Below are 13,767 nucleotides of genomic sequence, written 5' to 3'. Positions count from 1 at the left end.
GATGAGGACCGAGGAGAAAGTTGATATCAACAAGGGACTGAGGCAGGGGTGCCCTTTATCCCCACTGCTGTTTATGATGTACATGGTGAGGATGTAGAGGGCATTAGAAGGAAATAATATCGGGTTTAATCTCTCATATAGCAGGCGGGTACAGTAGTAGAGCAGCAGCTTCCGGGTTTGTATTTATGCGGACGACATTCTGTTGCTTGCTAACAAGCAAAGTGATCTGCAACGTCTGGCTAATACCTCTGGACAGGAAGGCGAGAATTTAGGTTTGAAACTTAGAAGTTAAGTGGTTATAGTATTCAATGAAAACAGTAAACAGACAGTGACAATACAGGGCCAGGAAATACCTCGGGTAAAAGAACATAAATACCTTGGTACATGAATAAACGAAGGCAATATATGTATGAAACACAGGAAAAAATAATAACAGTAAATGGGAAGAGAAATGCAGCCATAATGAAACACAGGGCGCTATGGGGATACAGTAGGTACGAGGTGCTCCAGGGTATGTGGAAAGGTGTAATCGTTCCAGGACTTACTTTTAGAATGCGGTTATCTGATTTAAATCAGGGGTGAAATCAGGATTCGATGGCAGCCAAAGTTAGACGGACCCCTCGCATTGTGCACTCACGGGAAGACTACAAAGGAAGCTGTGCAGGCCATGGATGTCCATGGATGGACATCCATGGGCTGGACAAGTTTTGAAGTGAGGGAAGCTCACAGTAAAATTGATTATGAAGAACAATTGAGGAATATGGAAAAAAGTAAATGGGCTGGGAGAGTGTTTAGATATTTGTACAAGGATAATATTAATTCACATTGGAGGAAAAGAACTAGGAAGGTTTCCGAGCAAATATGCGGCCTGTGTGGGGAGCAACACAGCAATAAAGAACGTCAAACGGAAATTCACAGAGGCTGAGATAATCTCATGGGTGGTGGCAATGGAAAGGAAACCTGCCATGAGTAACTTCTTAAGAGGAAAGGACGAAAGCAGGAAAGAACCAATTTATGGTAACTCAAACGCAAGCTCATTACTTTTTGTAGTGAGATCAGGATGCCTTAGAACGCGCACCTATAAAGCGAGATATAAGAAGGAATACGCATGTGCTTGCTGCGGTAAAACTAGAAAAACGATGGAGCATGTCTTATTAGAATGTGAAGATATCTGCCCAGTGGTCGATTTAGACACCACTAGCCTCCTTGAAGCCTTTGGGTTAAGCGAGAGCAGGGGGAAAGTAAACATCTCCGCACTAGAGATTGGTAAGAGGCGATTGGAAGATTGGTAGAAGAAAAGTAGGGAAACGACAAAAAACGGAGAGGTACAAAAGCAATATTTACAATAGGGGATCAGAAAATTTGGTTGTGGGAGTTCATCGTTTTGATTCTCTTTCTCTTTTTTTTTCTTCTTTAGCCTAGGTAGGACATTAGGCAGCATAGTAGCGAGAGCTTGGTGGCGCAACCCACCGCCCTGTTCCAAAGGGGACGCTCATAACATCCAACCATCCATCCATATGACGTTGACGGCCGTTTCGTACGGGTTTGTTTATTTTCTTTGTTGTTTAATAAATGCAGACAAACCGGAAGCCAGACTACATTACAGCTGGTTATCAAAGGCACAGTTTGGAAATTGAGTTCGCCCCTCTCCCCGCGAACCCGCCCAAGCATACCCCGAACACACAGGAATGCTAAACGTGCAAAAGAAACTTGAACAGTAATAAAAATTCCAGCAGAACCCATCTCACGATGAATGTCCACGTTAATGCGATTAGCATTGAAGCAATGAATCGACGCACCTCATTGCCACAACTGAAACGGCCCATCTAGCGTCGTCGCACCAAAGTCTCCCCACCTGGTACGCGGGCCAGTATATATTCAGTCTTATTGTCTGAACATATAGTATGACGCTTGTTTGACTCCGCCCAGCACCGAATAACTTACGGGGTTTTTTTTTCGTCATAGAAGATCGGCACATACTCCATGGCTTATATCCAATGACTTGCGTTTTGTGTCAGAGAGTTTCACTGAAGACAGGAACCTACCCAGTGACACATCCCCGGCGACCCAAGTGGGCGGGAAACAGGTTTATTCCAGAGTGACACGTGGGACACTGGCACATACCCAGCAACCCAGCAACCCAAGCAACCAATGTCGCGTATCCATCACCCAAGCTGGCCCTGTGATTGATTTCGGACTAGGCACTCTCATCACAGCAGCCCCATACCTATTAGAGCATGGACTACCCGTGACCCAAGTTTGGAGGAAAACGGTAGACTGAGACAGGCAAGCAGACAAATAGACAGCACCCGGAAAGTGTGTGAAGTACCCTAAGAATGCTAATCGCATTGAAATTAAGCTAACCAGCAGAATCGCACACACAAATGTCATTGTTCAAATAGTCCCGAAAGCAAACTCAACATAAGTACAGTTCGCAAAAATCCACCAATCAAAGTAACCATAACTTGCTGTCACCAGGCAACATCGTGTGGCTGTAAAATGACACATCTGTTTAGGCGGGAATTTATTTTTCCTTGTCGGAGAATTACGCATGATTCGATTTTGGATGTTCTTCTAATTGCTGCACTGTTTTATCACGCAGGATCGAAAAGCATGATCAACTCGCATACTCTGAAAGACCGGTGTGGGCACGGGGACGGCGACGATCTTTCACGGCTCATGGACCGCTGCTGGACGAGCAGCCCCACAAGAAGGCCCGACTTCCGGGAGCTTAAGGACGTCATACGGAGGCTAAACAAGTGAGGTGCTTCGATCTCCGTCTTTAACAGAAAGACAGACAGACTGATACAGAAAAGACAGACAGAGAGACAGAAAGACTGATACAGAAAGACTGATACAGAAAGACTCATACAGAAAGACTGTAACAGAAAGACTGATACAGAAAGGCTGATACAGAAAGGCTGATACAGAAAGACTGATACAGAAAGACTGATACAGAAAGTCTGATACAGGCAGACTGATACAGACAGGCAGATACAGACAGACAGAGAATAGCTAGAACCGACAAACACGCTAGCGAACAAATGAGCTCCATACGAAAAAAAAAAGAGCGAGAAAGAGAGGAAATAAATAAGCACCATAGAACAAAAGTAAGGACCGCAGCCATAACATAACCGATAAAATATATATAGCAACCAGTTTCGAAATATTCGCAAAGTGTGAGATGAAATACAGGGGCGTTACAGTTACTGTTGTGCTCAATGCATAGAAGGGGATTTCGTAAAAAAAAGTAAGTGGAACAACAGTGCATTCTTACGGCCAGATTGAGGGCCAGATTGTTGCCATTCTAGAAAGTCATTACAAATGGATACGCCTTGCAAACTAACCGGCCACAGTTCGTAAATTGCAATATGTGCCATAATGTAATTAAGAAGTTAATTAGTCATTTTTTTATTTATTGGAATATGTGTTTCACTTTTTCGTGAAACTAATGTCCGCCTCTCTGAATAATCCAACTCAAGGATTAGAATTAGGTCATCTGCAACAGATGATTTTATTAAAATTAATTAAAACTTACAAGTGATCACCCCATACGGGTTACAATATACACCACAGTGGAGTGATCCCGAGCTCGCTGTGACCACCTGATACTTTTTAAAGCAGGCATAGTGCAAGTCCTATCGGGATCAAAAGCTGGGACTCAAGCATCGGGAAAAATACACTTTAAAAAAATAAATAAACGATATCTTACTACACAGCAGTGCAACGCGCACTTCTGCCAGCACCTTACATTGTTCGAACAGGCAGTCGTTGGCTGCATGCTGCCTCACTTTTCGCGCCATGTCTATAGCATACGAAACGAAAAATGTTTTTTCCCCTACATCTCCGGTAACTGCACTATTCCCCTTTACATGCGGGGACAAAAATAACACGGGATCTGTCAAGCGCGTTCCAAGTTTCATTAGTGTTCTTTCTGACGAAGCAAGTGCCTGGTGTCGAAATATGGCACGGCGCATGCGTGTGCTTTCGTGCCCGTGTGCCTGCCCACGCGCCCACGTATTGTCAGCCTCATGTGGGATGTTGCAGACTGGCGTCTGCTTCGGCCTTTGTGACGTGTGGCAATGCACTGCACGCCTTCCAGCCGGCAGAAAAAAGACAGCCGTCCCACAGCGTGATTTTTTACACTCTTCGCGATCTTCGACGACAGCGGGCTGTCGAGAAGTGGGCGTATGGGCAGGCACACTGGCATGAAAGGAAACGCATTGCGCTATGCCATTTCTCGACACCACGTGCTTTCTTCGTCGGATGCGCGAGAATTACCCAGTTTGGCGCGCCCGTTCGTGGATCCCATATTATTTCGTTCCACCCCTGCAAGTGGTCGTTTGCGCGTTACGCTTTCAACGGAACTCGGTGGCCACGAATTTAATCCGTGACCACGTGTTCATCACAACGGGGTGCTTTAGCCAGCAACACTGGCACGCGTATATCCAAACATCACGGGGCTGCTACTGGCGTATATATAAGCGCACGTGTTGTCTCTGTCGGTGCTATGACTTTGACACCCTGGCACATTCGCAGCACCGATATGCTTGTCGCTAGCAGCGGCCACGCACGACAATAAAATGGTTGCATATATTGATTACATTGCTTTCACAACGGGTCATCGCGAACGCCGAGGCTTCCCGTTTCGTAATGGCATATCGGCGATTCGCCGCTGTAGTTTCGTAACCGTGTCAGGCTCAGCAATACAGCCGTATGGACGTCTGATTTTCCCTGAAAATCGTCATCCTGCCCACTTTATTGAAAAACGCGATTCTATTCAGCGATTTCGTGTGCTTTCAAAACGGACGCACAGATGTCAAACAGCATAACTTGCGCGTCGTTATAAAATATGTTATTTTCTGGAATCGCTTCTGAAGGACAAATGATTTAACTTTTGCACCTTGGGTAAAACTTTGTTACTCCTTCTTTCGTACTTTTTATTGCAGACACGGAAAACCGAAATTAAGACAACGTTCCATCAGGCTCAAATTTCGTCACGTTCGCAGCATAAGGAATGATATTCAACGTCGCACGCACAGGTTGCGGAATCAGCGGGGGAAGACTGGGTGACGTGTATCCGCCACAGGGGATCAGTGTGCTTAACAAGAGGTTGCGGGTTTGATTCTCGATCAAGGTCGCATACCAATAGGGGTGGAAGGCGGAAACACTCGCGCATGGAGGTTTCATTTAAGAGATACAGATATATTCCCAAGGCCTCCACTATGGCGTCTCTCCTATAGTCCTTCAATGTATACAGCGCAAAACCTGTGTGCTGGCTTCGGACGTCAAATTACAATTAATGAACAATCCGTGATTTCGTTGGATGCGTATTGAGTCGAAGTGGGTTGCTTAGCTCGACCTTCGGCCGGTGAGGCACGGTATCGTTGAGTACCACAAAATGCAGGGTACATGTGAAGAGCAATCTTTTACTTAATTGGGGTACTTCAATATAGCTGGCGTTCTGTGCACGTAAAGTTAATAAGCGCAGAGAAATAGCTTGCGCAAAGAGAAAGAAAAACAAAGTGAGGAAATCGAGGGCACGGAGGTTCTTAATTTGTCTTCTTGCTGGAATGAGGGGAAGCGTACGACGCTCTACGCTGGGCTTTTTGAACGTATTTTTCTTCACTGTAGTCGGAGCCTGGTCTACTGGACAACGAGGTCTTCGGACTTCACACAGGTGCCGAAACCTGGGAACGGCTTTCGTGGAGGACCATGGAAGACCTGCGGAACATGAAAGCAGCACGGCGATCAAAGAAATTGAGCATCTTCTAGCCAGCAATGAGTTTGACCTCGTGGTGTTTCGTAGCTTTTTCTCAGCGCCTTGACGACGAGGTCGCCAAGGCCAACGAAGCACTTTGGGAAGAAATATATATATAGAAAAATAGGTTCTGGAGTTCTACAGGCAAAAATCACGATCTAATTATGAGGCACACCGTAGTAGAGGATTCCGGATTGATGTCGATGATTTGGGAGTTGTACGCACGATACACGGGTGTTTTTGCATTTCGAACGCACTCAAATATGGCCACCGCGTCCAGGATTTGATTCTGTGTCCTCGTGCTTAGCAGCGTTAGCACCGAAGCCACCAAGCAGCTAGGCCGATTTTCAGGCTGACGACGAGATTGCTGCTGACTTGACTCTGTGCTGGAGTACGAGGACCGGGCTGTGAGAATGGTTAATCTGCTACGACATCACACCCAGAAGCTAACCGTCCGATCTTCGGCTACGTCACGGCCCGCAGGTGATGTAACAACTGACTCGATCATCTATGTTCCGTCAAACAAGCCGGAGAGAAGATTCCGTCGTGTTCTTAGCCAGGATTCCTAAGCTAACTTAACGAGATTCGGCGATTCCCTTGGGAGATGGTTATTATTTTGGGACCTCTTTCGCCACTCGGTAGAGGAAAACGCACGGCTTAACAACGTCGATAGGTTCCGCTACCTCCGGTCTCTTCTAGACGGCCCGGCGGCTAACGCTATTGCAGACATACTGACGACATACGGCTGTTACGAGAACGCCATTTCCACCTTGAAGTAGCGGTTCGGAGTTGTGCCAATTATTGAGCAAGAACACTGGGAATACCTCCGCTCTCTTCACCCCGTTACTTTATCGTCGAACGTTACTGCGCTGAGGAGCCTGTGCGACTTTGTGCAAGTGAATATCAGGGGCCTCAAAGGACTCGGAGTCGACCTATGCCTCAATGCCGTTGAGGCGCTGACAGAATCTCTTCCGCAAGAAATAATGGTGGAATATTATCAACCCTTTCGATTTGAGGCGTCAAGTGTGATTGACCAGCCGAGCTCGGGACAATAACTTCAGGACCTGCTCTCAGAACCTTCGCATCGAAGTGGAGTTTAGAAAGCAGAAGGTCAAAAACAGCCTTGCGGCAGTCGTCAGTCAGCCCACGGAATTGGCTGCAGTCCTCAGTACCAACGCCATGACAAAGTAGGAGGCGTGCTTCTTCTGAAGGCACACTTAACGCAGGGTTGCGACGCGCCGAATGTCAACTTGAAGAAAAAGATTCTTCTCTCACCGGCTCGCTGCTGTTTCAGGTGTGTAACGAAGGGACACTGAGTAAGGCATTGACGAGGTAAGGTGAGCTGCTGGTACAGTAAAAAAAGACACGCACTTCTTCGATGTGCTCCAAAATGGTCACTAAATGTGCTCGTGTAGAGACTCCACCGGAAAACAGGACGAGCAGTACTTCCGTATATGCTGTATCAAAGTGAAGTAACATAGACAGCGTACTTCTGCTAGGTTGGTTATAAGGTCCCAAGGAGTCGCGCTACGTCAGAGGTATTCCGGACAATGGCAAGACAGCACAGCTTAATTAAGAAGCAAGCCTCTCAAAGAATGAATCTCAAGGTTTTAGGATAGATTGATCTTACTGTCAATTTCTTTGGCAAAAGAAGTGGCGGTCAAAGCACTCCCCGAAGACTCGTTGAAGTGGTCTTACAAAGTAATTTCGATTATGTTCGTCAACTGATGGAAGCAGTAGAAATCGGACACACCTGCGAAGAGATTGTTGAAGCGCCATATAACCGTGAATTCATCGAAGGCCTTCAGAATAGCTTTGACCATTGGCTGGCCCTCTTTGCTTCCCTATGTCTACCAAGCAAAAGGCATCAGCTTAATAATTGGATCAGACCAGTGTACGACACTGTTCGCGGAAGTGAGGTTGGCGATTATTTGTCAGCTCATCGCATTACGTGGAAATGCTCTGCTCACTGTGCTTCTTGGTGGCGTGGATTTCTGGAGCATGTGGTGCCACCAGTGAAAGATAGCTTGAAGAAATTTCTTGGGAGGCCCCTTCTAGGTTATGGTCGCATGAGCATGGTCATAACTGAAATCGAAGCGATTATAAACAGTAGGCCGCTGACGTATTCATATCCTGCGCCAGAGAAACCAGTAGTTTTGACACGTGCCTGTTTCTTACATACATAGCAAACGGCTGGCGGCACTTCCTGACTTGCAAACTGAGGCCGTATACATATAGTGCCTAGCGCCCATACTGAGCCGCTTAAAACACGGATACAGCGTCAAGGGACACAAAAAGGCATCTTGAATTGCTGCTACCAGAAATATTTAATACTCCTCATAACAGTGTCAGGCATCACTAGCGTTGCTGAAGGCGTTGTTCTCCTAGTACTCGACGATTCCGTGCACAGGCTGTGGCGAAAACTCGCACATGTCCTTGAGAATATTATGGGAAACAACGCAATAGTGCGCAAATGCCGCCTAAAACTTGGAAACGGCAAATTAGTCGCGTGGCCTACGCATAATTCGGGCTTTCTAGAAATGCACCCATAGCAATTCGTTGGGCGGGAGTGTTCATTAAAAGAAAGAAGTAGCTCGGGCAAAGAAAAAAGTAAAACGAAGTGCGGCAATCGAGGGCACACGGGGTTGCTTCGTCTTCTTGCCGGAATAAACAGCAGCGTGAGACGCGCAGCGCTGGGCTCTTCGAGCGTTTATTACTACTCAATGCACTCGCAGCCTGGTCTGTCGCACAATGAGGCCTTCGGACTGTACACCTGACTTGCACATTTATGCGAGGAGCAGCGTCTTTCAACTATGACTAATCGCACAACGTATTCTTTATGGCCCCTCGGTGATAATTCAGCGATCCTCCGACTCGCCAGTGCCTTTATTATTGTTCTAGCAGCGAACTACATATAATAGCATACTGACGAATTGATACGCCCTTCAAGGGGCCCTGCGACCATTTTATGTCCGCGAAGTTCTGCGTCACAACATGTTTCTTCTGTTGTTCCGAGATGAATGAAAAAAAAAGAAAACATTATGAAAATTGACGTGGCCAAACAAACCTTATTCAACTTAGAAATTCGAAACGAATGCAGACGACAGAAAGAGCATGCTCTTTTCGATTTCGGTCAGTCCGCGGTGACTTATGCTGCTTCCACTGTGACTCCGCTTGCATCATGCCGTGCCAAAACTTTCCTTCCCATTCTGATGTTCTCTTCGTAGCCCTGTTGGATACGGGGTTGCCATGTAGTTAAGCCGCCTGCAAACGCACCTTTTAACATAGAGTAAATGTTATAAATAGCCATAGGATTTATGTCCCAAATAAACAAAATAAATTTCAAATGAACTTTAACACTTGCAAGGAATACGTGTGAACACTTATTTTTTGCGTTACATATCGAATGTAGGCCGTTGGACAGCGCACTTAGGGTCAGTTGCAAACGAAATTTGTTTACATTGCACTAAGCCGTATCCTCTACATTCATAGCTTTAGAAAGCATAAAACACGTTTTTGTTTTTAGGGTCGTCATTTTATGTATATTATTGACGCGCGCATTATATTCTCCATGCCCAGTCAGTCACAAATTAACAGCATAAGTGTTCTTGCCTAACATCCGCTGCCGAAAATTGTTAATGTATGACGCTGCAGTCTGCGCGCAAAGTGATATTGGAAGCAAATTCAAAGCGTTTTCACTGTCGCTGTAGGTATTGCCGAGTCCAAAATTAAGCAAATGTGGAACAAAAAACATGCATATTTCGCGCGCAGCAAAGCAGCAAGAAAACTTGATGGATGAGTCGGTTAGTTCTTTTTTAACATACTCACTGTGGGAATGGTATTTGCAAAATGCTGCATAGAGAAATAGTTATCGTGCATATTCGGTATGCGTTAGAGAAGCTCCGTGTATGGCACCGTCAGTAATGTTTTTTGTTTTGTTATTTGAAAAGTTACTTGGCCTCCTATGAAACATGTTTTTTTTTTAAAGAATAATTCGTGCAAGCGAAACAACGCTGGCTGAAGGTAGCTGCTTCTATTTGAGTGCTACAAGAAACCCAGCGCAGAATTTCCCTTTCATTTTCCAGCAACTTACGTCGTCATGGACTGTGCCGAGCTCTAGATAATTTGCCAGATAGCCCAACCACTGAGCGCGTACGCTTTTCATCTAGTTCTGCTTTTATTGCATGAAGAAGTTTTCTTTACTCTTTCAGTGAAACGTCTAATTAGACCGTTGTCGTTTCCTCCAGAAGATGAACACAGTGGAGAATATTAATGCAATATTGTTGTTTTATCGTTTCCCAAAGAGAAGGAAAACAGCCCCTTGGAGATGGTCGGTGAAGGAGGGCGTTCATCGACGAGTGCTTTCTTGGACCTCCAAATGCTTTTGTTTTTTGTTTCGCTTACCTTTTGAGACCAGTACATCTTATAATGTAATGCTTTGTAGATATACTTTTTAGCTCGCTCATTTGAATTTTCCGCCTCGAGGTCCTTCCTCAGTACGAGTTCTTCGACTTCTTTTTTTGTCCTTTTCCCGCCCAATCGCCTCGCTCACCATTATGCGAAATTCTTGAGAAAGAAATTGGTTTAAGCTCATTACTGGCGCCCTCGCTACTCAGTCGATGTATTCTTAAAAAAACGATCATGGGTTATTTATATTTACTTATATATTAATCTTTTTTTAGCTAGAGAGACAACAAAGGCACGAATGCATAGGAAGGAAGGCTAAACCGCGTTACTTTTTCTTTTTCCCCTCTAAACTACTTTACTCACGTTGTGCAAACCGCCCAATCCATTGCCTATCCCCCACGGTGGGTACGTGCCACCTGTGCGGAGAAACGATAACAATTACGTGCTGCCCAGCTTATAAGATAAAGGATAAAAATAAGCGAATTTTTCGAACAAATTTATGCACACTGAAGAAAAACAAGTGCTATTACAGACGCTCGATGAACCTTTGCAGTTGTATCGCGGTGTGATACAAGACAATCGAGCAAAAACGTACTTGATATACAGATACAGGATACTACCCAAATTACTGCATCCGCGACGACACTTGTCATTTGCATATTAAGATACTTCGATGCATTCGCAAATTTCTAATTATATATCTGTACAGTGTAGCGGCAAACGCGCGTAGACAAAAACGCTTGCTTGGAAAACTCTGACCAACCTTGTTTTACTTGAATTACACGTCTCTCGATGTCTCAGGATTCGTGGGAGTCGCTGCTCCGCTTGCCACCAGCTAGCGGGCCGTCATCGAATTACGTCAGTAAGAAGCCTCTCCTTAATGGCGCTAGTATCGCTGCGGAATTTTACCTTGTCCGTAAACTATAAATAACAACGCCAACGATAACGACAATAACAAAAACAATAAAAAATGACAACAGCAACAGTGACAACAACAACAATAACAGCGACAACAATAACAACAACAATAATAATAATTAAATCAAATAAATCAAGGTTTCCTTGTATTCTTTTTTGTGTTAGTGCGCGAACAATAAAAAAAATAAAGGTTAGCATGGGCCGATCCCTGAGATAGTACAATATCGGCCAGACCCGGCGGCGGAGGTGAAGCAGGCTTCAAGCACTGTGCGCCTAATAATAATAATAATAACAATAACAATAATAATAATAATAATAATAATAATAATAATAATAATAATAATAATAATAATAATAATAATAATATAACCTTGTTTCAGACAATAAAATTTCAGGTGGCAGTACGCACTTATCCTCATTTTTCTGTGTCCCTTGTCTCGCTTCGCGCTGCACCACACAGCATATACGCAAAGGACAAAGCATGTGTACAACCACACAACGTTGAATCGCAAAAGGACAATGCCACCAACTGTGGCGATGTCTGTACCGTACAAACGAAAGATGGAATTTCCATACTCACCGCGTTTAGGCGCACCCAAGTGGGATATCGAAAAGTTCGTGACCACGCACTTTGCATGGGTTAGCCTTGATGACGCTACCCATGTGATCATCGTTGGAGACTTCAATGTGGACATTTCAAAACCAGAAAGTGGTTCACCCAGCTTGTGCTGGAAGAGTCCGGTTCGAAGTGCCACACCAATCCAAGCCACTCAAGGACTCAACAACGGTCGTGTATAAATTTAACTTTGGCAACCGTTCTGTATAAGGTTGTAACCGAATAAATCTGCGTATACCACAGTAATCACAACGCTATCGTCACTACTATACTACCAAATGATGAAAATATAAAAGATGTGCCCTCATACAACCCTGTGTGATGTGCTACATCTTTTTGTGACTCATCGTGCATACAAAGAGCACAAAAAGATGCAATGACCTTTCATTTTCAACTTATATGCTGGCGTAAAGCGTTCGTTAGCGACATATTCATTAACGTGCAATCTTGTGCAGAAAGCTTGCACAGAAATCTGTGCAAGTATTGCACATATTACACAGAATTGCACTGCGCTGAATTGTGCAGAAATCTTGTGCAGTCCAAGAACGTTTCATACGTATTGTAGTGGCACAAAGCGTCGCAGGATACCGCCGCTATTCACACTACTGCCTCTCATACCTCTGATTACCTGGTGATTTGTAACAGTAAGAAATTTAACAGTGAGGTAAACAAAGAAAATATATCTGAGTAAGAGAGGAAGGCGGTTCCGTATCACGCAACGACACTGAATACGTGGAAACACGATACAGGCGGCACCACTAATGGCTATGACATTTAAGCATGAAGTGCTGTCAGCTTACCTGTTAAGGTCAGACAAGATGGAATTCAGTGCCTGTGGAAAATAGCTTAAAACGGCTCGCGTGAATGCTCACGAGAAAAACGGAGTATTTTGTATCATACTGTTTCGCGAATCCCCTTCCTGACATCTAGCATTCTTCAGACTTCGTAACAAAGCAACACGCAACAGAAACTTCGGTAACGACACTATAGCGGCGACAGAATTTGCGCGAAAGATGCCGTGTGCATTAGCGTACGCATCAACGATGGCTACGAGCAAATGACATGGCACCGGCGCAACGAACAACAAAAAATCAAGAAAACGAAAGGTTTGCTGCGCGCACACTTTCGCGCGCTTGTTTTTGTCGAGAAGGCGCGAGCGCCACCACGTGACTCTGCTCCACCAATAGGAACGCGCAGACCTCATGGCCTGCCCTCGCTGGAGGGCTCTGGTAGAAAGATAAAAGAATGTCACTGCATTTAGCTTCACTCATGTTACTTAGTGGCAGCAGTACCAGGTTCAGAAGCGAAGTTCAGCCAACGTTTATAGTTTTGCACAGGGATGTTGCGATAGCACTATGCATTATATCTTAAGGTATACGATGCATTCTTTCATGTATCGAAAATACAGATACTGGTTTGCGTCTTGCCAGGTGTATCACGATACAGATAGAAGATACCCTAAGAGTATTTAAAATATCTGAGATACATGTATCTGAGATACTGCCCAGCACTGAGTCAATACGCACTTACTCTTGGTCTGGAATGCAACAAGACCATTTTGGTCTCGAAAGTAAAACGTGGACATGGATTACATTTTTATTAAATTATTTATTTATTTTGTATATTTATTTATTTATTTATTTACAGAATGCTCCATGCCCAATACAGCACCCGCGCAGGCGAGGCAAACTTACATGAATAGTAAAAAGAACACACACAGAAACCGACCCAATTTTCAGCAAATATGATCAAATACCTAGCAACTTAGCTCGAGACTGGACAACTACGCGTAACCGTCTGCTGAAAGTCACTTATACTGTAGACATGACATATATTGTTGTTTATTAAGCGCGACAGTGTGGGAAGTTTGGCTATTGCCTGCTATCCCAACAATTGTGTATAGCTAAACACATGCGCACACGCGCACGCACGCACCAGGTTTGCCAGCTTTCAAGTGGATGAAGTCGGGACGGGGTGGGCGGAGAAGGGCAGGGGTGGCTGGCGACGACTGACTGACAGGAGGCGCTGATATGTACGTGCAACAAATTTGAGCATTTTGTTTTTG

General features: G+C 44.8%; 1 protein-coding gene across 5 annotated transcripts in view; it reads left to right on the top strand.

Annotated features, from left to right (window-relative positions):
- Positions 1-13,767, top strand: part of LOC135902046 (atrial natriuretic peptide receptor 1-like) — a 505,847-nt gene that overhangs the window by 222,646 nt on the left and 269,434 nt on the right. For all 5 annotated transcript variants that reach the window (XM_065431934.1, XM_065431930.1, XM_065431931.2 and 2 more), the window contains one exon: positions 2,603-2,759. In XM_065431934.1, the coding sequence (XP_065288006.1) occupies positions 2,614-2,759 (146 nt within the window). In that variant the 5' untranslated portion in view covers positions 2,603-2,613. The remainder of the gene's footprint in view (positions 1-2,602; positions 2,760-13,767) is intronic.

Source organism: Dermacentor albipictus, chromosome 4 (assembly GCF_038994185.2).
Source record: "Dermacentor albipictus isolate Rhodes 1998 colony chromosome 4, USDA_Dalb.pri_finalv2, whole genome shotgun sequence".
Classification (NCBI taxonomy): Eukaryota; Metazoa; Arthropoda; class Arachnida; order Ixodida; family Ixodidae; genus Dermacentor; species Dermacentor albipictus.
The sequence above is the reverse complement of the archived record's forward strand: the minus strand, read 5'-3'. Positions and strand labels throughout refer to the sequence as shown.